General features: G+C 44.0%; 1 protein-coding gene across 2 annotated transcripts; it reads left to right on the top strand.

The window, feature by feature from the left end:
* The first annotated feature begins 161 nt into the window (after nt 1-161).
* Nucleotides 162-26632, top strand: SRM (spermidine synthase). 2 transcript variants are annotated; one of them, XR_003852838.1, is made up of 9 exons: nt 162-414; nt 4363-4483; nt 4853-4945; nt 5390-5543; nt 5960-6043; nt 9938-10083; nt 10668-10790; nt 23816-23904; nt 24147-26632. XR_003852838.1 is itself a non-coding variant. In XM_029578383.1 (8 exons), the coding sequence occupies exons 1-8, from the start codon at nt 281-283 to the stop codon at nt 24162-24164; spliced, it is 873 nt and encodes a 290-aa protein (XP_029434243.1). In that variant the 5' UTR covers nt 164-280; the 3' UTR covers nt 24165-26632. The 2 variants fall into 2 exon arrangements, 1 of the variants encoding a protein (XP_029434243.1); XM_029578383.1 differs by lacking the exon at nt 23816-23904 and having other exon boundaries at nt 164-414.
* Nucleotides 26633-27524: the final 892 nt, after the last annotated feature.

The following is a 27524-nucleotide window of genomic DNA, read 5'->3' as shown; positions in this document are numbered from 1 at the left end:
CTTTTCCTCGTTCCCTCATTTTTGTAACCTCCACCCCCGGACTCCACTTTCACATCATGCCCACGTGTACATTTGTGGTGTGGCTCGCCCACCTAACCTGTAGGTTCCTGCTGTGCCCGCCTCCTCCCAGCAGGCCGTCCTTATTAGCTGCTAGTCCGCAGCGGTTGCTCCCCATTGGCTGAAGGGCTGTCACTCGCGTGCGCACGTATTCGGTTAGTGTGAGCAGCAGAAGCCGAGCTTGCTGGCGACGGCGCTTCCTCGCCCCCCGGTTCCGGTTGCCATGGATTCTCTGATCCAGGAGGGCTGGTTCCGGGAGACGTGTAGCTTGTGGCCGGGGCAGGCCATGTCTCTGCAGGTGGAGGAGATTCTGTATCAGAAGAAGTCTGCCTTCCAAGATATCTTGTTATTCAAGAGGTAATTGCATCCCCCTCCCTGTACCGCCTTCCAGGACCTCTTTTATTTACCAGAGGTCATTGTACTGGTCCGCACTGCTCCTCCGTGCCTGCCTCTTTTGGGATCATGATTCCAAGTCTTTTACTGGTTGCATTACCAGCTGGGCTTAGGTCATCAGGAACCAGCTGAGACGTCTCGCTTTTGCCCCAGAGCATGCCTGGATTTGTAGTTTTGATTGCCTGTTTATTTTTACTTAGAAAATCTGAACGATAAGCTCATGCATAATATGAGGCAAAACCTGATCTGGGATCTGAAAATTCTTCTTACTCGCCCGAGAAGAAATACTTGCTATCTTTCCCTTCTCTAGATATGATTCTCTTTTCCCCATTATCCCCAGCCCATCCTCTCTCCAGGGTTGGATTTAAGAGTGTGGTGCTCATAAGCAGAGGACTGAAGGTAGAGATGTTTTGCTCTGGAAAGTAGCAGGGGTGGATCCCAGTTTTTGAGTTCCTTCAGAACTTGGTGCCTATGTCAAAAATCTGGCCCTGAATCTCTCTTAAGTAATCATCCTTTCCCACCTACCCTATCAAGCTCTTCCCTCACAGCCATGCTGTTCCTGTTTCCTTTGGGCCTCATCCAACCCTGTTCATCAGCCATCAAAATCCTTGCTCATGAAGCGCATAGAAGATACATTTCAACAATCTAAGTTCTGTTCCCATATACACATCTCCTGGGTTTCCTATTAACATGCTAAAAGCAGATAAAGACACAAGGGATACTTCCAGTCTGCCCAGCAAGTTGTTTGGGTGGTAGTTGTCACTCTGTGCTGATTACCCCCATTCAGAAATGTTATTTCTAAAGTTAGCAATAGGTTACACTTTTTCTTCATTTCCATCTTCTAATGATTAGGGATTTTCTGCATTTATCCTATGCCCTTCTCTTGTCTTCGCCACAATTTCTGCAAGTGCATTCAATGCATCCACCACCCTTTCCATGATGAAAAATTTCTTGACATGGTTCCAGATCCTACCCCTTTGGAGTTTCAAATTATGACTCCTAGTTCTACAGTGTCCTTTCCATCAGAATAGGTTTTATTCTTGTGCATCATTTATATCATTAAGTATTTAAAAGTTTGTTTCATTTTTCCCCTGTCTCTCCCTCTAGGGTATACATATTTAGGTTTTCCAGTCCATAAGTCTTTTGGCACAGACTCCACACTGTTTTGGTTGCCTTTCTTTGAACCACTTTCATCCTGTCTTTATCCTTTTTGAGATACAATCCCAAGAACGGAACAGAGTACTCCAGGTGAGGTCTCAAAGACCTGCACAGGGATATTCATTTTTTCCTGCTGGTTATGTATCCCCCTATGCAACCCAGTATCCGGTCTTAGCCGCTGCCTTATCACGTTGCTTTACTATCTTTAGATTGTCAGATGTAATCACCTTGAGGTGTCTCTCCCAGTCTGTGCACATCAGTCTCACCCATCATCATGTATAGCTCCTTTGGTTTATTGCACCCCAAATGTACGACACTGTAGTTCTTGGCATTGACTCCCAGCTGCATAGTCTGCTTCTTCAGGGGTATACTCTGGTGTCATCTACGAAAAGACACGCCTTTCCTTCTAATCTTTCTGCAGTATTGCTCACAATTAAGTTGACTAGAACAGGTCCCAGAAACAACCCTTGAGGCACTCCACTTATCACAATTCTCCCTTCAGAATAGGTTCCATTATGCTGTCATTTGCCAGTCAACCACTTTGTAATTCATTTTGCCACTTTGAGACCCATTCCCAGGCTTCTCATTTTATTCATGAGCCTGCAATGCGGAACCATATCAAAAGCTTTGCTGAAATCCAGGTACTAGTGCATGGTCTTCCTTGTTCTAATTCTCTACTCAACCAATCCAAAAAAATCTATTGGATCATTTGATATGAACTTCCTCTGGTAAAACTGTTGCCTTGGATCCTGCAACCTCCACATTCCCTCCTGACCCCCTCAAACTATCTAACTTACTGCTATTAGATGTCCCATCCCCTAAGCTTACACACCTTGAGGAAACCAGAGGAAGTAAGATGTCTCGGAGAAAGAATATTCTTAAAAAAAAAAAAAAAAAAGCCCTAAAACCTTCCTCTTAAAAAAAAAAAAAAAAAAGTTCCCAAACCTAAACAATAATGGATTACTCCCAACTCGTCCCTCCTCTGAGAATGCTACCTAGCTGACTTCTGACCATGTTTCTGGCCCCTTTGTCTCAATAGAGTAACCTCCCTCATGTGTATATATCCCCCCCCCCCCCCCGTTCTCTCCTGCCCATTTGTATATGTTCATACTGTACCCCGCTCTAAACGTTGGAAAAGTGGATAATAAATGTTTCTAAATAAATAAATAGCTGACTATTCTTTCCTTCAGTAGAGTGTAAAGCTAACCAGCCTATAGTTTTCAGCCTCATCCCTGCTACCATTTTCATGATTCAAGAGCACACGACCCCTTTATGAAGGATGTATTGAACAGGTCTATCAGCAGACTTTATTTATTGATTTATGTATGTATTTAACAGCTTTTCTATACCAATATCCGTGGCAACATCATATCGGTTTACAAGGAAACTTAAAGGAAATACAATAAACAGGGGAGGAGGAGGAGAGAAAAGAAGAATACTTATGTATAAATGTACTTAAGAGGAGGAGTACTGGAAAAAAGGAAAGTAGTATTTAACTTGAGCAGAAAACTGTGACAGACATTATTATAAATAATAACAAGAACTGTGGAGGAGGGGCATAATGGGAGTGGGGGGGGCATCCTATTCTGGGTATGCCTGTTTAAACAGCCATATCTTTTTAGTTTTTTTTTTTTAATTTAAGGGTACAAGGCTCTAAGCAGAGTTCAGTGGGCATGGAGTTCCTTAGGGAGGGGCCTGAAACAGAAAGAACTCGCTCTCTAGTGGAGAAAGGTGAGTGGGTTTTGGGGAGGGCGTATATAGGGAGTCTTTGTAGGCTGTTCTAGTGGGTCGGTTCAATGAGAGGAAGCGGAGGGAGTCATCGAGCCGGTGTATGTTGGGGTTGTGTAGGGTTTTGTGGATAATGTGAGGGTTTTGTAGAGAATGCGGGAAGAGATAGGGAGCCAATGGAGTTCTTTGAGGACAGGGGTGATGTCAGATTTGCGAGTGTTGGTAAGAATTCTGGCCACTGCGTTCTGCAGCATTTGAAGCGGCTTGATGGTAGTGTATGGGAGGCCTAGGAGTAAGGAGTTACAGAGTCCAATTTGGAGCAAATGGTGGCTTGTAGGACTGTGTGGAAGTTGTGTGTGTGAAGTAGAGGTTTGTTTTTTAAGGATGTGGAGCTTAAAGAAACCTTTTATGGTTGTGTTGATATGTTTTTTTAAATTCAAATGATGGTCAATGGTTACGCCGAGGTCTCGTACAGAGGGCGGGAATGAGATCGCGTGGAGTGCGGGGTTATTAGTGTGGGGAGGTAGCAGGTTGGGGTAACTAAAAATGATGAGTAGAGGAGGGTGTTTATTGATGAGAGGCAGTTTTCCCAGATCTTAAGGGATTTGGCTAGGGATTCTTGTATAGGGATGAGGATTTGGACGTTGTCCGTGTATATGAGAAATTTGAGGCCCAGGTCAGAGAGGAGTTGGCATAGAGGCAACAGATATATGTTGAAGAGGGTGGAGGATAGGAAGGAGCCTTGGGGGGACACCTTGGGTAAGTTGGATATGTGACTTGCCAGCTCTTAGCATCTTGGGATGTCCTGCCCCATGACCTTCCACTTTCAATTTTGCTAGTTCTATCAAAACACTCTTCTTGTAAATGGGGTGCTTATGTTCTTCATCCACAGCAAAAGTTCTTCTCTATGGTCTTTAGTGAACACTAAACAGAAGTATGTAATATTTCTGCTATTTCCTCAGATTGTGAGTTTTGACTCTTGTCTGTTGCCCTTGATCTTGTAATGGTTTTGTATCTTGTTTGCAGTAAGACTTATGGAAACGTGTTAGTGCTTGATGGAGTTATCCAGTGTACTGAGAGAGATGAATTTTCTTACCAGGAGATGATCGCTCACTTACCACTCTGCTGTCACCCAAACCCACGCAAGGTGAGGTACCCAAAAGCCCAAGCACACATCATGGGTCCCTCAGCCATCTGAATCCAAAAGAGGTGAGGCATTCAAGAGCCCAAGTGCATAACTTCATGGGCCCTGCAGCTATCCACACTTATGCAGGTTGAGAAACCTGGAGGCTTCAAAACATGGAATCTTGTGCTCTGCCTTAGGTTAGGCATCTGAAGGCCTGAGCATAAGACATCCCATGCTTTTCCTATGGTGAGACATCTCCATTCTTGATCTATATAACACTGAGGTACAAATGCTTCATTAAAAATGTTTCAAAAAGAAGCAGAATATTTGTTTTCTTCTTGCATTGGAATTAAATCTCTGGAGCTGATTTTCTGTCTTGTCCTCTGTCAGGTACTGATTATTGGAGGTGGTGATGGAGGAGTATTGAGAGAGGTAGTGAAACACCCATCTGTGGAGTCTGTGGTGCAGTGTGAAATTGATGAGGTACGCTGTGACTCTTCAGAGGCATGCTAGGGGGAGACTGTCTTTGAAGGTGTGCCATGGGGCAGTTGGAAGAGACTTTCTCTGGGGATGAGCTTCAAGAGAGAACATTTTGAAGCTAGAGCATAAAGATGCATACTGCCTGCTCTGGTACATTTATTTATTTATCGAGTTTTATATACCATCATTCGGTTTCTCCATCACAACGGTTTACTTCACTCTAACAATCCATCTCAAAAGTGCTGATATGTTCTGTTTTGGCTCCATCAGTGAAACAATTATTTGAGATTAAGCTCACACTTTTTCATTGGTTGCTCCAGATGAATGTATTTCCCTATCCATAGAATGCTTATAGTCTTAAGTTTGTGCTGAAGGTCACAAGGAGTGCCAGCAAAGGGTCCTGGGAGAGGTTCTCCATCTGGTTTATGTGCTATCTGTGCTTTCCAGGAGGTGATCAGTGTATCCAAGAGGTTCCTGCCAGGCATGGCTGTAGGATACTCCAGCCCCAAGCTGACTCTCCATGTTGGAGATGGGTTTGAGTTCATGAAGCAGAACCAGGAAGCTTTTGATGTGATCATCACTGACTCCTCTGACCCCGTAGGTAAGACTCCGTCTTTAATGGATGCTTGATGTTGGGGTGCCCTTATGTTTAAGGTAGAGGAGGTACCCTCAGCAGGGTGCTGATTTTTCCTATTATACTTTCAACATGTTGAAAATAAATTTTGAATCACTGCTGAATAGTACAAGTATTTCACATTATAACTGCCCCTTAGGTTATAGCAGCTGGTACACATTCTGCCTCCCTTGTTGCATGATGATCTTGCTTTCCTTTTCTCATAGCTTTACTACAGCCCTGACTTCTTTCAGCCGCAAATGGCAGACTTTCTGACTATATTTTGAGATCTCTTCTTGTATATCAACACTGTAAAGGTGTGTGGCATACTGCAGTATTCAGAGTCCTGGGGCTGCTCTCTGGAGACCTTTTAATACTTTGGGCACTCTGTGATTCCTTTGCAGGTCCCGCTGAGAATTTGTTTAAGGAATCCTACTACCAGCTCATGAAGGCAGCGCTGCGAGAGAATGGAATCCTCTGCTGTCAAGGTGAGAAACTCAGAGGCCATGACAGATGAAAGGAGCCTCAGGGAGATGCTCCAAAATAGTCTGGTTCCCATAAGGGGAATGAGGTGTGGGCAAGAGAACATAAGAAATTGCCATGCTGGGTCAGACCAAGGGTCCATCAAGCCCAGCATCCTGTTTCCAACAGAGGCCAAACCAGGCCTCAAGAACCTGGCAAGTACCCAAACACCAAGATCATCCCATGCTACTGATGCCAGACTCAAGTCTGGGTTTTTGTTTGTGTTTTCGAGGCTGGGTTCTTGTTTCGTGTGGATGAAGTGGGGAGGCCAGGATTTAGTAATATTTGAGAGGGATTTTGTCATTTTGCAATCTGTCTCTCCTTTGACTATGGCTGCTCTGCAGTCCTACCGTATGCTATAAGGAACTATCTGATGAAGGCATTTGCAGGTTTTTGTAAATACTTAAATAAGATAGATGTGCACCACTTAAGTTTTTAGTTTTCCAAGTTATACCTGCCTTTCCACATAAGCTCAATGCTGTAATAACAAGCAGATGAAATGGAAAATAGATAAATCAAAGTTAAAAGTAAACTAAAAATAATTTAAAAGCAATAAGTAAAACAAATAAAAAAAGAACCATTACATCATTAAGATTTGAAATAAAATAAACATTGCTGTTAAAACAGAAAAGAAAAATTAGCAGCATTTAACCAAACTTAGACAAAAATCAAAGGTTAAAAAAAAAAAGTCAAATATAATATGAAGAGAGTAGTTGAAAGCCTGTCATACTGCATTCTTATAACGCCACACCCAGAGCCGTAGCCAAGCAATTTGACACCTACAGTAAAGTAACAACCTCCATCTCACCATTACACAACACACAAGCTGGGAGATTCTACTAAATGTTTGATTTTTTTTTTTTTTTTACTTTTAAAACATTACAAGGTCCATATTCAAAAGCAGATAGCCAGCTAAATTAAATTTGGGCACCCATCTGGTTAAATTTTACCACCTAATAAGTTAAGCGGCTAAGTTTTAGGTTTTCCTGGGGCATAACTGGAAGGAGTTGAGATGGCTGATCCAAAACTAAACACTAGCAAAATCTTTCGCTTCTCTCACAATTCTCACCAAATGCAGAATAAGAGACCATAAATTAGAAATAGAAACATGCAGACAAACTGGAAACCCCAAGAAGCATATCTAGAGACTTTAATGTTCTGGTCATCCTCCTGTAAGACTCCAGCACGTCCCCTTCCCAGGATCAACACCAAAACCGCCTCTCTTCCATGTTCTTCCCTTTTCAGGGCTCTCTCCCTCCCTTTCTGCTGGACCCCGGCACTAGCACTCTTTTCCTTTAGTATTTATTTATAAAATGATTAGTCCACTGATTACAAGCAGCATTCACAATAAAGTATCCCCCGTCATGCTGTCTGTCCCCATGTGCTCCCTGCCTCTCCCCATAACTTTCTCCACCTTGCAGCATTACCCCCTGCCTCTCTCCCCCCACCTTTTGCAAAATGTACCCCTTAACTCGCCCTCCTTCCCCAGCCCCACCTAGTCCTGCTAGCATCCCTTCATTACATTTATGCTGCAGCGTAAGATCAATACCATGAAGTGCTGGCCAGCCAGGTTTAAAGAGAGAGAGCGTGGAGGGGCAGCAGTGAACAGACTTGGTCCTCTACCGTTCTTTTGCATACAGCAATGCTCTGGTATTAGGTGTCCTAGATATCTTACAGCCTTGCACCACCTCACCTCTCCCTGCCCCCACACACAAAAATTATGTAAGTATATAATAGATTTTATATGAAAAAGGATATTCATAGTGCGGTTTTCCAATGTAAAATTCACTTGCAAAATGTATATTATATGTGCTGACCAAAAAACTCTTTAACAAAAATTTAAAAAAAAACAAAACCGCAAAACCTTGGAACACATATAGTATTAGGCCTATTGTAATGCATATTGGGTGTGTGCTTGGCCCTCAGAAAGCCACAAGAAAATGGAATTGCAATACTATAAATGTCCAATATCAAAACAGTACTTACTGCCAGAACTCAACCAACCACCCTACCTATGAAATGGCAACACCGCAAATATTATACCAGGCCCTAAAACACTAATAAAATTCCTATTATGAAAACAATAAGCCAAGCTGCTATAGATCCCTACACAACTACACACTAGCAGCATAACTCATCTCAGTCACACATGCAAAACACAAGCAAACCAACAAGTGCAGAATAAAGAGATCATAAAGTATAACTAGAAATGTGCAGACAAAAACTGAATTGGAAACTGCAACAAGCCACATTCTGCATGCAGTGCTATAATGAAAAAATACAAACATTCAGCAGTATCTTCGTGCCTCTGGATATCCCAGCTAAGTTAGCAGGATATATTTATTTGGCTGATCTTCCTAGCTGGCTAGATTTTGAATAAGTACTTCAATAATTCAAAATGGCAAATAAATAGAATAACATCTAATAAAGACCCATGTAAAAGTTTTCCAACCACCAATAAAATATTTCAAAACAAACACAATAATTAAAACAGAGAAAAAAAATCCTTTCTCTCTGTATCTAGACACTTTGGATTTCCAGATGCCCTGAGATTGGAGATTTGAAGGAGTGTTGTGCACAAACGTTCTCCTCATTCATGCACACACACGCATGCTGTCCCTGCATTGGTTTCCTACTCCATCCAGCAGCGCATGCCGTGTTGCTCCTCCTGTGGTCCCCGCTAGCTATGCTACTAATTTCGGCAGGGCCCCCTCCAGCCACATTGCCGCTTCTGGCTTCTACACTTTCTCCTGAGGCCTCACAGAGCTCTTTAGAGCATGTGGCTGGCTGATGGCACTGTTTGTGTCATGGCACCTATAGCAGATGTAATATTGGCGATAGGCATGCTATAGCTCTTAGCACACCTCTTCTGGCATTAGGTTAATGGATTTAAAGTGTGACGTCTTCACTACCTTTCTGATGGTTTTTGTTTTGATATTTTTTTTCATCTTTTTAAATTAGTTTTTATATTGTTTTATATAATTCTAACTTGTGACTTAGTTGATATTTTATTTCTGCTTATCTATTATATTTATTTTTCTCTTAACTTGTTTGAGCCTCAGGGTTAGTCGATAAATATGAATAAATAAAATAATTGAAAGCATGACAGGATTTTCTAGGGAGGGTGTTCCAGAGATGTGGAGGAGCACAAGTGAAAGCCCAACTAATTTGACCTCTGTTAATGGCAATATACAAAGAAACGCCTCCAGGGTAGATCTTAAAAGTCACATTTTAAATATACAAAGGGCTCAAATTATGCAATGTTTTAAAAACTAAACATATGTTTAAATTGGGCATGAAAACCAACTGGACACAAATGTAAATCTTTAAGAACTAGGCTATTATAGAGGTCTCTAAAATTAGAGAGTAACAATATATGAGCAGCTGTGTTTTGGACTAGCTGTATGTTCTTTTGGGGAAAACCAATGTACAACGAGTTACAAGAATCAAGTTGAGTAGTTGCCAAAGCATGAATTACTAAGGTTACATCAGAGTGTGCTTAAAATTTTTTTAAAACTTGATGCTGACATGTGATGAAGTTGGGGAAAAATACTTCTAGGAGTTGCAGAATTTTGAGCATCCAAGCTGAGAAAGTAGTTGATGCTAAGCTCCAGATTATATACATGAGAGCTTGGAAGTCACGTCACACATCAAGTGGCAGAATACATACATTCAGAGCATTAATTCTTCACCCACAATTGAAAGAGTCAATTGTAATTTATTTGCTTGCATGCATTGCCTAACTGTACTGAGAGATTGATTTCACCTCACATAGAAGCCTGGAAGGAAAAACTTAGCAACTGCTGCAGTGTATAATGTGGCACTCTCCAGCATCCTTCTCTCCCTCCTTTCCTTGCCAGGCGAGTGTCAGTGGCTGCACCTGCAGCTCATTAAAGAAATGAGGCAGTTTTGCAAGTCTTTGTTCCCAGTGGTGGAATATGCCTACTGCTCCATCCCCACCTACCCCAGCGGCCAGATTGGGTTCATGTTGTGCAGCAAGACCCCGGTGAGTATTCAGATCTCGCATGGAGGAAACTGAACTGTTTGTAGGTTATAGGTTTTTTATCTGACACTCATGATAGACACACAGACCCCCCTTCTTCAGATGAAGTTTCAATAGTCTCTTACAGAATTCTTATGTTGATGTGGCACCTTTTATCCAGTAGAAAGAAACTGAATGACAACAGGAGTGATATAGGGGAGAGTAAAGTAGACTGGCTGCTTCTCCTGGCTCAGTTGCTTAGTGCTAGAGGTTTATAGGATAAACTGGGTGAAACAATCCAGTGGCTATAAAACCCTGACAGATAAGTCCTCGTTTAAAAATATTTTGAATTTAAGGTGCACTCATTTTTATGTATGTTTTAGCAACCGATCTGAAGGACTTTCCTATTCCTAAAATTGTGATTTGGCCTTTTGTTTTAAGAATTGACAATGTAATTTCCCCATAGAAGTGACGGCTTCAGCTTTAGAACAATCTATCCCCACTGGGAGCTTGAGGGACAGGCCTGCACCACTCACCATGGGCTCCTAATAGAAGATGCTGTGCCACCATTAGGAGTTTCCAGATGAATGAAATTTTATCTTTTTCAGAACACAAATTTCCATGAGCCAGTGCAGCAACTATCACAGGAACACGTGGAAAAAATGAAGCTTAAATACTACAATTCCAACATTCACCGGGCAGCATTCGTACTGCCAGAATTTGCACGGAAAGTAAGTCTATGCTGCTCTCTCTGACACAACAGTGGACATGGGTTTCTGTGTACCTACATTTGTTTTTAGAAGATGGAACCATATTGTCCTGGGAGTGGCATGGAGACATCATGAATATGTCTCGGAGTGCTGCAAAACTACATTTTATTTTTAGAAGATGGAACATATTGTTTGACTGCTGGTTCCCAAACTTGTCCTATTGACCCCCCTCCTAGCCAGGTTTTCAGGTTATCCATAAGAACAATAAGTGCCATGCTGGTTCAGTCCAAGATCCTTGTCTGAGTGGCCAGTCCAGGTCACAAGTACCCAGCAGATCCCAATACTTGATCTGTTTCTTGTATCTCATTCCCAAGGGTAAGTGCTGGCTTGACCATGTTCTCTGGCAACAGAATCCATAGTTTAATTGTGCACTGAGTAAAGAAATACTTTCTATGATTTGTTTCAAATCTGCCGGTTGCTAGTTTCATAGTGTCCCCTAATCCTAGTGTTATTTTAAAGGGTAAATGACCTATTTTCCCTTTTTACCCATGCTGCCTCACTCATGATTGCATACATTTGTCATATCCCCTCTGTCTCTTTTCCAAGCTAAAGAGCCCTAATCTGTTTAGCCTGTTTCCATAACGTTTACCATTTTTGTCATCTTTCTCTTTTTCTTTTTCTTTTCTATGTCCATTACGTTTTTATTTTTTCAGTTGAGGCAATCAGAACTGCACACAGTACTCAAGGTGCATTCATACCTTGGATCTATACAAAGGCATTATAATAATCTCAGTTTTCCTAGCATGCGGCCAGATGGACTCAGGACCAATGGGTTATGTGCTCTCCTGCCAGCAGATGGAGACGGAGTCAGATTTCAAAGCTGATGTCACCTTAGATACTCCCCTGCAGTGACCTCAGCCCTTCAGTATCTCTCAGTCTCCTAGCAGATGTGGACGTGCTTTCCCTTTGGGATTGCAGTAATCCTTAGAAGAGGAAATTTTACCTCTAAATAGGGAGAAAGATTGAGCCCTGCTCTCCTGCGGTGATCTCTAAGGGTCCCTCCCCCATTTGAGAATTTCTGAGGTGATATCCTAGATCCCTCAGAGGTTGCCTTGGTCCGGTAGCCGGTTCCTGGCATGGACTGTGCTGCTGAAGAGCTGAAAGGCAGCAGGTGCAGGAAGCCGAGCGAAGCGATAACTGCCAAAGCCCTCTTCCCCCCGCAGCCGGAGACTGTCTGAGCCCAGGAAAGTAAAGAGAAGAGGATTCCTCCTGATTCAGAGACATGGAAGGGCTTCGGTAAGTCTTTCCTCGGATCTCCTTGCTCGGCGTGCAGTATCCCAATCCCATTGGGGTAAGGGAAGGGGGTTGAGTGGCCCCCCAATGGGCTAGGCCCCGCTTCAGACTAGGTGGGCACACCACATGGTAGGCCTCAGCGGCGCCATCTTGTGCGCGATTTTGTGTACCTCCATAGTGCATTGCATGCTGGCTCTGAGCATGTGCTATGCGCGTAACTTTAAACACATACACTCACACATATTTATTTATTTAAAAATGTTTATATACCGCCTTTACAATTCAAAAGAATTAATCAAAACGGTTTACAACCAAACATACATAATGAACAAACTTTAAAATAAAACAAATTAAAACTAACATTAAAATAATAGCACAATAAACATTCATGTCCTACGACTTTAAACAGTAAAATTGGATTGAATGTATAATATTATTTCTTATGGGTATTGTCTGTTTGAAAGTAGATAGTGACATTGTGAGAGATAAGTGAATGTTAATTTTATGGGTTAGAGAATAAGCTATAGGCTTTCTGAAATAAGTAGGTTTTTAGTGATTTTTTAAACACATGGGCGCTTCAGCTATGCTCATAGGTACAGGATCTGTGTTCACTCGATTTCAAGCGCTAGCCAGCTGAGCACACAGTTTCGTTCATAATGGCTCTGGCAGCAAAGAAGCATAAGCAATACCCTTTGTGTTGCCTGCCATATTAAGGCTACACAGTTTGACCATGATTCTTACCTATGGCAGCACTGTGAGGAGACCCAGGGAGAGTTGGATTCCCAGAACTTTTCGAAGCCCGGTTGCTACCATTCATCTTAACAGGTAGCACTCCGGATCTGAGTAATCCCTGGGCTGGATCTACTACGGGAGAGGGAAATTCAGCTGCACCTATCCCAGTTCCCTCTGGGCTAGGCATGGACCCGGCGGCCTTTTCTTGGGTGGAATTTTTTCAAAGCCTTCGTACAAGCACAGTCTGTCTCTCCTGCCCCTGTCCAGACTGAACACCAGCCGGGAAGGCCTCGCTCTCCCAGACCTATCAGCAGGCCTCAAGACATGCCTCGTCTCACCAAGGGTATCCCTGATGGGGACCCAGACACCACAGACGACTAAGGAGATGCATATTCGTTGGAGGATGGGGTAATCCTTCCAGGCTTGGAGCCATATCGGACCATGTTACGCTTTTTCCATAGAGATGAATTCCTGGCTCTGGTTTCCCAGACCCTGAAGACTCTGGGAGTTTCTGACATGGACCCTATGATGGAACCAAAGAAGATCACCATCCTGGTGTCTCCTCAGAAGCCTTCTTGCTATTTTACAATCCTGGAAGCCATCCAGGAATTGATTGACCTGGAGTGGGACGCCCCGGAAGCCAGTTTTAAAGGTGGTCGAGCATTGGAAACGCTTTACCCTCTGGATCCGGCAGCCAGAGAATTCCTGCATTTCCCCAAAGTGGAAGCCTTGGTCTGTACCATTTCAAAGCGAATAACTATCCCAGTGGAGGGAGGAGTGGCCTCAAAGGATGCGCATGATAGGCAGTTGGAATCCATCCTTAAGCCTTTGATGTGACAGCAGTGACACTACAGATTGCTTCCTGTTGTGCCCTGGTGGCTCGTTTGTGCCTGCCTCTCTCTCAAGAGAGAGGCAGATAACTCAGGGGTACATTCCAGAGAGGCTATGGAGCCTACCGCTGCCTTTTTTAGAGGACGCGGGCTCTGACCTAGTCCATACCTTGTTCAGAAGAGTGGCCTCAGTGGTGACGGCCAGAAGACAGCTATGGCTGCGAAATTGGTCAGCAGACGTGACCCTTAAGGCAAACCTCACAAAGATGCCCTTTAAGGGATCCCTCCTATTCGGGAGCGAACTGGAAAATCTGGCCAGTAAGTGGGGTGATTCTCCAGTGCCTCAGCTACCGGAAGGTAAAGAGAGAGAGGTTGCAGCACCCCCTCGCCTATGATGGGTTGGGCCATGGGCTCCCAGTGCTTTCAGCCCTACAGAAACTTGACGTTTCAGAGGTCCTCGGGAAGGTCTCAGTCTTTTCAGTCGACAACCAAAGAGAGGGGCGGGTTCAGGTTCAGCCCAAACTTCCCAATGAAGTTTTGCTGACCCATCCTCAGGACGAGGAGATAGAGCATAGACTATCCTTCTTCTAACAGCGGTGGGTAGAGATCACAGTGGACAAATGGATACTGGACATTATACGAGAAGGATACGCGCTGGAGTTTTGCAGCACTCCTCGAGACATATTCATGATGTCTCCGTGCCACTCCCAGCATAAGTAGCTGGCAGTGGAATCTACCTTAATAAGGCTCCTCGTGTTGAGGGCTATAAATCCTGTACCTATGCCCCAGGAAAATACAGGGGGGGGGGGGGTTATTCCATCTCTTTCATCGTACCCAAGAAGGAGGGTTCCTTTCGCCCCATTCTGGACTTCAAGAGTGTCAACCATCATCTACGAGTAATTCATTTCTGCATGGAAACTCTATGCTCCATCATAATGGCCGTACAATCAGGAGAGTTCTTAACCTCCCTGGACTTCTTGGAGGCCTACCTTCATATTCCAATCTGACAATACCACCAGCGTCTCCTTCACTTTGCAGTGCTGGGCCGCCATTATCAGTGCTTGGCGTTGCCCTTCGGCCTGGCCACCATCCCCAGAACATTTTCCAAAATTATGGTGGTCATGGTGGCAGCACCGAGGAAAGAATCCCTTTTCTTGGGTGACTGGTTAATCCAGGCGAAGTTGTTAGAAGAGAGCCTCCAGATGACCAGCAGAGTGATGTCCCTGCTTCAGGATCTTGGCTGGATAGTGAAGATGGACAAAAGCAGTCTCGAGCCCTCCCAGTCCTTAGAGTATCTGGGAGCCCGATTTGACACCAAGCAGGACAAGGTCTTTTTCCCACCTTTGAGGATAAGGAAACTGATGTGCCAAGTGCGTCGGTTGATGAGCACAATGCGCCCCAGGGTGTGGAGCTATCTTCAGGTCCTTGGTCTGATGGCATCAACCCTGGAGGTAGTTCCGTGGGCGAGGGCACAGGTGCTATTGCTCCCTGTTGTCACATTGGAACTTGCTGTCCCAAGACTATTCAGTTCGCCTCCACCTACCAATGGAAATATGTTCTCTGCTCCAGTGGTGGCTACAGGAAGTTCACCTGAGCAAACCAATTTGGCTAGTCCTCACAATGAACACAAGCCTCCGGGGGTGGGGAGCTCACTGTCAGGAACTGATAACCCAGGGGCATTGGACCAAGGAAGAGGCATGCTGGAACATAAACTTCCTGGAAGCCGGGCAGTCAGATTAGCGTGTCTACTGTTCAGCCTCATACTCCAGGGTCAGGCGGTCCGCATGATGTCGGACAGCGCAACATCGGTAGCCTATGTCAACCGCCAGGGAGGAACCAAGAGCCAACAAGTGTCTCTGGAATTAGATCTCCTTATGGAATGGACAGAGTTGAATCTACAGATGATCTCTGCCTCCCATATATCAGGAAAAAAAACATCAGAGCAGACTTTCTCAGCAGGGAGAGTCTGGACCCAGGAGAAATGAGCATTTGTACATCCCATTGGTCCTGAGTCCATCTGGCTACACACTAGGAAATAGAGAAATTACCTGATAATTTTCCTTAGTGTAGACAGATGGACGACTGCTCACGGCTGCCCAAGAAAAGTGCCAAGGAATCGCCCAATCTCAATTCCAAGAAGTTACCAATAAGCCTTCGCCCTATCCCTAGATCAGGGCATCTATAATATTGCTGAGTTTCAGCGCCTATGTTTGGTTGAGTACAGTTATGGTTATTCATTTTTAATCGTTTTAATCACATTTTTCAATATTATTTCCACAACGGCTTTTGAAGAGAATACTGAATAGCTGAGGTTACTGCAGGGTATATCTAGGGTGACGTCAGGTTTGAAAGCTGACTCAGTCTCCATCTGCTGACAGGGGAGCACATAACCCCTTGGTTCTGAGTCCATCTGTCTACGCTAAGGAAAACAAAATTATCAGGTAAATAACTTCTCCATTATTCTCTCTTCCTTTTCAAATAATTCCTAGCATTCTATTTGTCTCTTTGACCACCACTGTACACTGAGTTGAAGATTTCAAAGTCCTATTCACAAAGACTCTGAGGTTCTTTTCCTGGGTGGTAAACTCCTAACACAGAATCCAGCATCGTGTACCTATAGTTGGGATTATTTTCCCTATGTGCATTACTTTGCACTTGTACACATTAAATTTTATCTGCCATTTAGAAGCCCAGTCTCACAAAGTCCTTCTGCAATTACTTACAATCCGCTACCGTTTTAACAACTCAGAACAATTTGGTCATCTGCAAATTTGGTCATCTCATCATTCCTTTCTCCAGATCATGTATGATTATGCTAAATAGCATATATCCCAATACAGACCATTCTTGAATATGTGTACAAAGGAGATCTATGTATGCAAATTTCTCATTCATCATAAATATCCTAAAAATCCAGCTGGCCATAAGATTACCAGGATAGTTTGGGGAACTACTGTTAGATGCTTTTCTTCACCCTTTCTCTTTAAGCCATGATAACCCTTTTTCTACCCAGACTCCTGCACACTGTCTGTGGCTCTGGCAGAGATGAAGGCCTCTGCTGTTTTCCCATTTCATTTGCTCTTTTATGTGAAATCTGCTTCTCTGTGGACAGCCACTTAAGTGGGTGACTTCATCTGACAACGCCAAGTTAGTCTTTCATTCTCTTTTAGTTCAGAAAGGTAAATAAGACGCAATAATGCATGGGAGTTCCCATGTTACTCCCACCATGCACCCTTCCTTAGTCTATTTTTATCTGCTTTACGAACAGATCAGTTACTGCTCTCTTTTGTGGTACCACTTGAATTTTAAGCTCTAAACTTTGATTGGCAACAACCAGTAATAATGCAACAGCTGCACCAGCCGCAACAGGACTGACCTAGACCTGATGATGTAGTGGATGATCATCTGGGATCCAGTGACCACCAGATGGTGTGGTTCAGTATTAGGATACAAGAGATGAAGGTTCATTCTAAGGCAAGGGTCCTAGATTTCAGAAAACTAACTTTCTCAAAATGGGAGAATGTGGTTCGTGCAGTTAGTATAGCTGTGTTTAAAAAAGGATTGGATAAGTTCTTGGAGGAGAAGTCCATTACCTGCTATTAAGTTCACTTAGAGAATAGCCACTGCCATTAGCAATGGTTACATGGAATAGACTTAGTTTTTGGGTACTTGCCAGGTTCTTATGGCCTGGATTGGCCACTGTTGGAAACAGGATGCTGGGCTTGATGGACCCTTGGTCTGACCCAGTATGGCATTTTCTTATGTTCTTATGTTCTTATGGGAAAGAACCTCAAAGAGTCATTAGAAGGATGGGAAAATCTATGGAAATTAGAAGGGCAGTGGGCAAAACTGAAAGGAGATATAAGGGCAGCTAAACTTTTTGATAGGGAAGAAGAAAAAGATGATTATGGTTTTCTAAAGAAGTAGTTGAAAAGGTAAGGGAGAGAAAAGGTTAGCATTCATAAACTATAAGAAATCACAGAAAGGGGAAGACGCAGCAATATCTGGAAAAGTTGAGAGAAGCTGGGAAAGTAGTTAGGAATGCGAAAATTGAAATAGTGAGGGTTTTTTTTAATGGTTTTTTTTAGATAGGTTAATGATAGAAGGAAGTGAGAAAGTGGCATTGTGAACCTCAGAGGTGAAGGGGAGGAATATGTAGAGGCTGATGAGGAAAAAGCAAAATTGCTTAAAAAATATTTCTGTTCAGTGTTCACTGTGGAACGGCCTAGAGCTGGACCACATAAAACAAACACAAATAAGATTGGCAGTGAGGGAAACTTCAATCAATTTTCAGAACAGTGTGTTTGTGAGGAGCAAGCTAAACTTAAAAGTAAATAAGGAGATGGGGCCATATGGGGTACATCTGAGGATACTAAGGGAACTTAGAGATGCCCTGGCAGCTCCACTGGTGACCTCTTCAATCCTTCCTTAGTCTGTAGTAGTCCCAGAGGACTAGAAAAGGGTGAATATGGTTCCTGTTAATGAAAGTGGAAGTAAGGGGGAGGCTGGAACTACAGGCCAGTTAGTTTGACCTCTGTGGTGAGCAAACAAATACGATTGCTGCTAAAATAGAGGATGCAATGGCTTTCAAGATCTGAGGCAGCATGGCTTGACCAATGGTAGATTTCCTAGCGTGTAGCAGATGGACTCAGGACCAATGGGTATAGTGTGCTCCTGATAGAAGTTGGAGACGGATCAGATTTCAATCTGACATCAGTCCTAGTACATATACCCCGCAGGAAGTGCAGCTCTTCAGTATTTTCCGTCTCCATAGTAGTTCGGGACTCTTTGCACGCTAGCACAGAGTTAAAGTAAAATTACAAAGAAAAACCCAAAACAAGAAGAAATTTTACCTCTACAGATGAGCCCTGCTCTCCTGCGGTGACACCCTTTGGGTCCCTCCCCCAGTTGAGAATTCCCAAGGTGATTTCCGCAATCCCTCGGAGGTAAGCCTTGGTCAGGCGGCCGACCCTCGGCGGGGACCTAGCCCCCAACATCTGGTGAGGCTGAGAGGCAGCGGCTGCCACTTCGAGCGCGGCGGTGAAGGTATTTTCCCTCTCCCCCCGCAGCCGGAGACTGCCCGGAACGAGACCGAGAAGCGCCGAGACAAGGTAAGGTAGAAATCTATTTAAAAGTCTCCGGTCTCCAAAGCTCAAGTAGTCGCACAGGTCGCCAGCCAGGGCCAGTGCCACTGGGTTGATCTGCCCTAGCAGGGCGAGACCCCGATCAGTTCCAAGGGACCTCCCACGTGGAGAGCCTCCGAGGTGGTCGCCATATTCCCCATGTGTTCGCAGTCACCATTTTAATCTGTTTGCCGCCCTGTCCGCCATTCCGACCAGTGCGCAAAGAGGTGAGCCGTGCGCACAAATTCCTTGTGCGCACAAGCAACGTGCACAGCCACGCGCTTACTGTGCCAGGCGCATAACTTCAATCTGGGCGCACAACAGCATGCACACCTCCCTGAGCGTGTACCAATCCTACGCTCACAACTTCGACGCACCGGAGCGCATAACTGTATTTTACGCGCACAAAGCCATGGCACCACCGGAAAAGAAGCTCAAGGCTCAGGGCCTTTGCCCAGCATGCCACATTAGAGCTGCACAGCATGAGGAGGCCACCGCCCTGTGTATACAGTGCGAGGAGGCCCTGTGGGATCCAGCCCATAGCCCCCCAGCCAGTGCCGGGTTCCAGCTCCTCAAACAGTACGCCGGACCTAGCGTCTCCCAGCGGGACCCTCCCCCAAACGGGGCTCCCCAGGGACACAGCGCCTCTTAATTTACACCCAGCATCTATCTCCTGGGTGGAATTCTTCAAAGGTCTGCATACCTTCGTCCACATGCAGCCAGAGCCTCCGATAATACGGCCACAACCTCCACCATCAACATCCTGGGACCCTCTATGTCCAGGGAAGTGATCCCACCGCCCAGAAGCCCCAGCTTCGGGGCCACAGACAACTCAGATGAGGAATCAGAACCCTTGGAGGAAGGGGAACTCCCTCTGGGGACAGAGCCCCACCGAACCATGAGGCGCTTCTTCACCAAGGACGAGCTTCCAGACCTGGTCTCACATAGCTTGAAAGAGCTTGCTATCCCGGGCACAAGTGCCTCGGGGGAACCTAAGATGAATCCCCTGCTAGAGGGACTCAGTCAGACCTCCCGTCATTTCCCACTGTTACAAGCTGTCCAGCAGCTAATTGACCTGGAATGGGATGCCCCAGAGACTACGTTCAAAGGGGGACGTGCTCTGGCAGCCATGTACCCTCTGGACCCAGCGGCCAAAGACCTCCTGGCAAGTCCGAAAGTGGGTACCATGGTCTGCGCGGTTTCGAAGCGCACTACTATCCCGGTGGAGGGAGGAGCAGCTCTCAAAGATACTCAAGACAGATGTCTGGAATCCATCCTCAAACAGTCCTTTGACGACTCCGCTATGTCTCTGGAGATCGTGGCCTGCTGTGCCGTGGTGACGCGCATGCTTATCACAGACCAGGAACAACACTCCTGAGGAAGCCCGGGAACCAGCAGTATCATTCCTCACGGATGCCGCGTCTGGTCTGGTACGCACAGCAGCTAGAGGAGTGTCATCAGCCGTGGCAGCCAGAAGACAACTCTTGCTCCGAAGCTGGTCGGCCGATGCATCTTCCAAAACGAGACTCACAAGGATGCCCTTCAAGGGAACCCTCCTGTTTGGAAGTGAACTAGAGAAACTAGCCAACAAATGGGGTGAATCCCCACTGCTGCGGCTACCGGAGGACAGAAATAAGATAAACCAGCGACCCTTCCCCCAAACTTCCAGGGGCAGAGGATTACAGTGCTTCAACCCATATAGAAGCGCATATCAAGCGGCTCGCCCCGCAGGCAGGAGCCAGTCCTTTCGAAACAAGCACAACAAAAGAGGAGCCAGCTCGGGCCCAGGCCCCAGTCGCACCCCACAATGAAAATCAGCCGACCCATCCAAAGGAAGAAGCCATACGGGGCAGACTTGCCGTATTCTACCAAAGATGGGTCGAGATAACTTCGGACAAGTGGATCCTAGCCATCATTCGAGAGGGATATTACCTGGATTTCTACCACCTCCCTCCGGACAAGTTTGTGGAATCTCCCTGCCACGACCCTTCCAAGAGGTTGGCAGTGGAAGCTACACTGACCAGATTGCTAGCCTTAGAGGTTATAACACCGGTGCCTCCACAACAAATAAATACTGGACATATTTCCATCTATTTTATCTTTCCCAAGAAAGAGGGAATGTTCAGGCCCATTCTGCCCAGCCCCCACCTCACCCTGCCTCCTCCTGACCCCCCCCCCCCCAAAGACTCACGAAAACCCATGGTGGTCCAGCGGGAGCCCAGGAGCAAACTGCCACTCCCAGGCCCTCTGCTTCCAATAACCAAAATGGTGCTGGTCATCAGTTGCCCCTACCATGTGACAGGGGCCAGCCAATGGCACCGGTAGCCCCTGTCACATGGTAGGGGCTAAAGACCACTGGCGCCATTTTGGTTAGTGGCAGCCAACAGCCCGGGAGCGGCATATCACTCCCAGGCCCCCCACTGGACCACCAGGGGTTTTTGTGAGTCTTGGGGGGGGGGGGCCTTATTTAAATTTGGGGGGGGGAGGCGGCATGTTGATCCCCGCCTCAGGCGGCCACTGCCTTGAGCCACCCCGGGCGCAAGCCATGTGGGGCCACAAGTGGCAGCAAAGAGGAGTGGAGATTGCCGAATCTCCTCTTTGGTGCCGCCGCTCACAGCCGGGGAAGGGCAGGTGCAAGGCAGATGGTGCCTAGGGTGCCTAATCCCCTTGCACCAGCCTTGGGTAAGATTAACTGGAGATCATCTTTTAGACATACATGCTCCCAGTATTCTCATCAATTCCAACTTCCCCCAGTCAAAATTTACTGACATGTTAAATTTTAGAATCGCTCATTTTCCACATCAGTGCCCAAAATTTGGAATGAACTACAGTTATCTATCATAGAGGAGCTGGTTCTGATGTGTTTTACACATTTATTTATTTATTTATTTATTTATTTATTTATTTATTTATGAGTTTTTATATACCGTCATTAAGTTAATCACCATCATAACGGTTTACAGAAGTGCACTTATATAAAAATGGTTCGTACATTACATAGGTGGTGCCATTAGTATTCGGTAACAAAGAGGCAATTATTTGTGGGATTAAGTGTTTCATGGTAATGTGTCCTGAAGGTTGCCTACAGTTAAAAAGGTTGAACTAATTCAGTAAGGAGCATTAAATTAGGCATTCGGTGCTTTATGCCACATATCCTTGCTTAATTGCCTGCATCAGTTTTCTTTCTCGAAGGCTTGTATGAAAAGCCAGGTTTTGAGTTGTGTTTTGAAAAGTTTGATTGCTCTGGAGTCTAAGGTCAAGGGGCATGGAGTTCCATAATATGGAACCAGCTAGGGACAAAGCTCGCTCCCTCACTTGGGTAAGTCTTGCGGTTTTCACAGAAGGAATGGGAAGGAATGCTCTGTTTGCTGAAACCTGGTTGATGGAGTTTGTGAAAACCTGGTTGATGGAGTTAGAGGTATCTTAACTTAAAGTGGAAACAACAATTGTATCTTTAGCAGACTCATTGAGCCGCCATCTTCAACCTCACGAATGGTCTCTAGATCAGTGGTCCCCCAACCCTGTCCTGGGGCCCACCAGCCAGTTGGGTTTTCAGGATATCCACAATATACATTGTGGATATCCTGAAAACCTGCCTGGCTGGTGGGCCCCTAGGACAGGGTTGGAGACCACTGCTCTAGATAACATAGTTCAAAACCTCTTCAGAATCTGGGGAATACAAATCATGGGATCTTTTCGCATCTCCATGCAAACACAAACTACTTCAATTTTGCTCCAAAAGACTGTCCCACCAGGCCATAGCAATGGACGCATTGGCCATTCCTTGAAACTTAGGCTAACATAGGCGTCTCCGCCCATTCCTCTGATTGGACATAATTTTCAAGCTAAAGAAAGACAAGGGATCAATGATCCTAATAGCTCCTTTCTGGCCAAGACAAAGTTGGTTTCCATGGCTGCACAGGCTTAGCAGTACCTCCACCATTACAGCTACTAATATTTCCAACCCTTTTGACTCAATTCAAAAGAATTGTTCTTCACTTGACTCTTTCAGTTGACTCCCACTTAATGTGAAGATAATTGTTACCATCAAGAAAACGAACTACCAGAAAATCTTACAATTATAAATGGAAAAGATTTTCAACCTGGTGTCGTTCTTAGAATGAAGATCCCTTTTCCTGTTTCTTTCCATACTGCAAAAATTAATGAAAGCACCATCTGAGCCCATGGCTAGAACACAAATGAAATTTGTCACTTAGAAGGTTTTATATTTAATTGAGATTACTTCAGTCAGAAGTGTGAGTGAGCTATAAGCCTTAGTGAACTACCCACCATACATTCAAATAGTCAAAAACAAAGATACTCTGAAGTCATCCAGTTTTTGCTTAAAGTAGTATCACAATTCAGTCTGAACCAAAGTATAACGTTGGCAGTTTTTCCAAAACATCATCCAACACGAATGGAAGAAGTTTTGTATACACTAAACTGTAAAAAAGCACGTCTCTTCTACTTAAGATAGCTGAGATTATTTTTTTTTGTAGGGTTTTATTCTATTTCTCATATAAGATGAACAAAATAGGGTATCCAGTCAAAAATCAAACCTTTTCCATATGCTTTCTCAGTGTACATCTTATTGTTACAGTTATTGATCTCAACTTATCAAGCTAATATGAGTTCATAAAGTCAGAGCAGTAGCCACCTGTATGATAACTGTGTCCATCCTGGACGTATGTAAAGCAGCTACTTGGTCATCATCACATACATTTGAAAAACATTATTGTTTAAGAATCACACATGGACAGTAACTTTGGTCAGAGAAACTTCTTAAACTAGAACTTCAACTTTCTGCTTAAAAAAAAGAAAAGGGTTGCAGTACACTACAGATTTCTTTAAAGATTCACTGTAGTCCTCAGCTTGACAGTCCCCCGCTTATGTGGCTATATTGTCCACGGAGAAAGCACACTTCTTACCTGTAACAGGTGTTCTCTGTGGACAGCCACACAATCCCTCCCTCCTCTCCAGCAAGTTGAAATTAGCGGGAGGGTGCATGGCAGCAGTGGCACAAGGACTCCCATGTATATTCAGATAGGTCTTTACTTGCCTTTCTCAGCTAAGAGAGACTGACTTTGGTGCCATAGGATGACGTCACCTACTTGTGTGGCTGTTTGTTCTGCTTCCCATGGAGAATACTTGTTAAAGGTAAGTAACCTTGCTGTCTCCATCCTATCTAGTAAAAGTGTTAGAAGGAAAAGCTCCCAAGAAATTCTAGAATATTCCCCATTGTGATTCACTCTGTTGCCTACATTTTCAAATGATGATCATTGAGGAACTGGGATGCACTTCCTTGATAGCAGACTCCAGGATTTTCATAACACTACTTACAGATTATGATTCTGACACCAGTGCTCATCTCTCATGTTCCTCTCTTGCTCTCTCTGTAGGTTCTCAGTGATGTGTGATGTACTGGAAAATGCTTCCTTTCCAGTGGACCTTCAGTGCCTCTGACTGAGAATAAGTGATGTGAACTTTAAGCAGAGATCCAATGAGCCTGGAACGTAATGCTTCGCAAGCCAGCAGGGGCAAAGAGAAGGCGAGGCATGGAGAATAGCAGGAAATGGTGGGTGGGGTTATAAATTATAAGATCCTTCTTAGGTCCAAGAGTCTACCATCCTTCTCTTTAATCTACTGCCCCAAAAACATTTTTACCAGATTGTTTATATACAAACTACTTCTGTATCGTGGAGAAAGCATCAGCTCTGGCCCAGAGGATTAATAAACTTTTAAGCCTGAGACAGGAAAGTATGAAGCAACTCAGCAGGTTTCAAGCCTTGTAATGAGTATGGAACATCACATCCTCCCCTACTGACTTTTCCAGGCCATTGTTCTCCAAACTCATGCTCATCATTTGGAGATTTTGCATGTTGGGGTACTGTAACTGTTCAGCTTGGGAGTAATCTGTATGCGTATCTGTTTTATTTAACTCTGTGATCTAAGCTTTTCCTCCCTTGCACAGCTAGGTTTATAGAGGGTATAAGGTGAGGTGCTTTTCATTCTTGTACCGTAATGAGTCTGCTTTAGCAGCAATGATTCTACTCAGTCGGATGTTGGGAATGGCCAGCTAGGTTTTATGGTGTGTCTGGAGTTCCTGAGGTAGCACGTGGTTTTAATTTCCTCTCTGATTGTTGAGAGATGACTTTTGATTATGACTAGACTCCAGTCAGACATCAGATGAAGAGTCAGGCCTGTCTGCTTTGGCCAGGCCAACAGGTCTAGACTGAAGAGCTTACAACCACAATCACTGGATTGAATAATTTATTAAATGTACCAGAACTCGACTCTCTGTCTTATTAGTGTTGGAACAGGGCTGGGGTTGGAGAAGAGGAATCCTGGTTATGGCCTTCTTTTTAATACACTTCTTATTTAAAAATAATAATAATTCTGAGATGGACTTATTGTATTGATAAAAGATGCCAGACTTTTCTTTTGTGAAACGTTTCCTGACCAAAATGCTTCACAGCTCTCTTGGCTTATAGCAGAATGTTCTCTGCATAGAACAGAGATAGGAGAAACATAAGAATGGTCTAAATGAGTGAGATCATAGGCTCATTTTGCCTAGCATCCTGCCTCTGACAGCAGGTGCTTAGAGGAGATGTGTAAGAATAGGAAATATGTATCAGATCATCCTCATTTGTCAATCATGGCTTATGGTTGTATAAAGCTAGAAGTGCCATTTCTGAAGTTCAAAGCATAGGGTTTTATAGAATTACTGCCTTTACAAATAATCTATTTTTTGTTTGAGATTTTTTGGGATATGGGTTTTTTTTCACCTTTTTGAATTTCTAGTTTAATAATATTTGTGTAGCAAAAGTGCTGTTGAAGCTTTTTTCTTTGAATCACCATTTTAGTTTGTCTAAAAGGTTTTTGGGTAAGGGTGACACGTCCAGAGACGTCTGCACACCTAGTGATAGTGTCTCCGGATTCTGTGCCCGGCACAAGCAGGTACCTTTGCTAAAATGATCACGTTCCTCAAACTTGCTGTCAAACAGATATACTAGCAGTAGTAATGATTTATTTTTTTAATATTTTTCCTTTTAATCTTGTCATTTTTGTAGTTCCCTCCACCTCTACAAATGGTATATTCCAGGCACCTCAAGGAACCTACCCCTACAGCAAGCATTTTCAGTGGAAAAAAATTTTAGAATAAGAAATCATGGTATGAGGCTGAAAGAGTGTAGACTTGGGCGAAATAGAAATATTTCTTCATGGAAAGGCTGGTGCCTACATGGAACTCCCCTTTCAAATAGAGGTGGGAAGGGCTACACAGTAGTGGAGTTCAGTAAGGCTTGGGGTAAGTGCCAGGATGGGCGGAGAAAAGCCTGGCCGAAAGGCAGAGCATCCTTAGGGCAGAAGAGGTGAAGAGTAAAGCCTGTAATGACTACAGAGGAGAGTGAGGGTAAATCTAGAGATCAGATAGGATGATAGAGCCAGTGTAGATAACTTTTGCGATCTTTGTATGGTCCAACTCTGTGCTGTTACATCATATTTACTAATGAGACTAAAATTGGATTTTATTTATTTTTTTTTTCATTTAACAAGCTTTTCCTAGAACAGGAATTAGACTCTCTGGTCTATAGTTATGGATCACTGGTGAAGTTTAAAAAAAACAATTATCAATGTTTTAAACAAAATATACAACAAACACAACCATTCAGTGCACTTTCATTAAAATATGATATACAGGGTATGTGTCCATTAACACTTTGTATAAATGCAGTGCCTGAATAGAGCTGGAATCCTCACTATAAAGGCTATTACATTAGCAGCCCTCTACTTCTCTTGCACCAATGCTCTTTTCAGTGATAGATTGTATACTATTGTTTCATATTTGTTCCTTTATGAGTATTGAATGAATGCTATCTGGTTCTGATGACTTTCTACTTTTTTATTAACTTATTGCAAACCCTCCTCTACAGCCTGGTCTTAGATCGTCATAATGGCTGTTACCTTGCATGAATTCTGCTTCCATGAGGGACTGGCAACACCTGCTGATGGTGATGTAAGAAACTGTCTCCCTTAGAGGTGCTGGGTCTCTGCAGCAATAGGGAGAGAGAGGGGGTTGGTCAAGGTCTCCATTTTAGTGGAAAGAGATGTTTAGTACAACAGGTGCTAGTCCTGGTCCTTTTGGAGAAACCATTAGCTGTAAGTTATAATGTATATGTGCAGACTCCATTACCTACTGAAAAGAACACCAGAAGCACCAGTGGGTTATTTGCTGCTGTCAGGAAAAGGACAAAACTGAGCACCAGAGGTAACAGGATCATTGTCTAATCAGTTAATTGTTCTTTTACACTGTTTTTGTGGTCCTACTACTATGAACATTATTCTAGAAGCCCCCTAGGAAGTGGCAGCTGTGTTAAATCAATTTTTTAAACTTTCCTTTTTAAACTAACTTTTTTTTTTTTTATTATAGTCCCTTTTTTTTTTTTAATTGCTTAGAAGAAAACTTTCCCCTGTAGTTCTTTCCCAGTAAGAGTCCTAGAGCTATGTAGGAAACCAACAAGAATTCACGGGAACAGTGCCATTAGCTGAATGATGTCTGACATTTAGTTCAAATGTGACCACAACAGCACTCAAGCACCTGATTTTGAAAAAAGGGGGAAGCTAACTAACATGTAATAGATATATAAGCTACAAACCCACAAAATAAAAGCTATATAGTGGTGTAGGTACACAAAATGATCTCATTCCATGGCAGACCTCATACGGGGCATACGTATCTAATGCCAATTCGCAGTAGTACAGCAGCAATATAATCATTG

Source organism: Rhinatrema bivittatum, chromosome 15 (genome assembly GCF_901001135.1).
Source record: "Rhinatrema bivittatum chromosome 15, aRhiBiv1.1, whole genome shotgun sequence".
Taxonomy (NCBI): domain Eukaryota; kingdom Metazoa; phylum Chordata; class Amphibia; order Gymnophiona; family Rhinatrematidae; genus Rhinatrema; species Rhinatrema bivittatum.
This window is presented reverse-complemented; position numbering and strand designations above follow the sequence as displayed.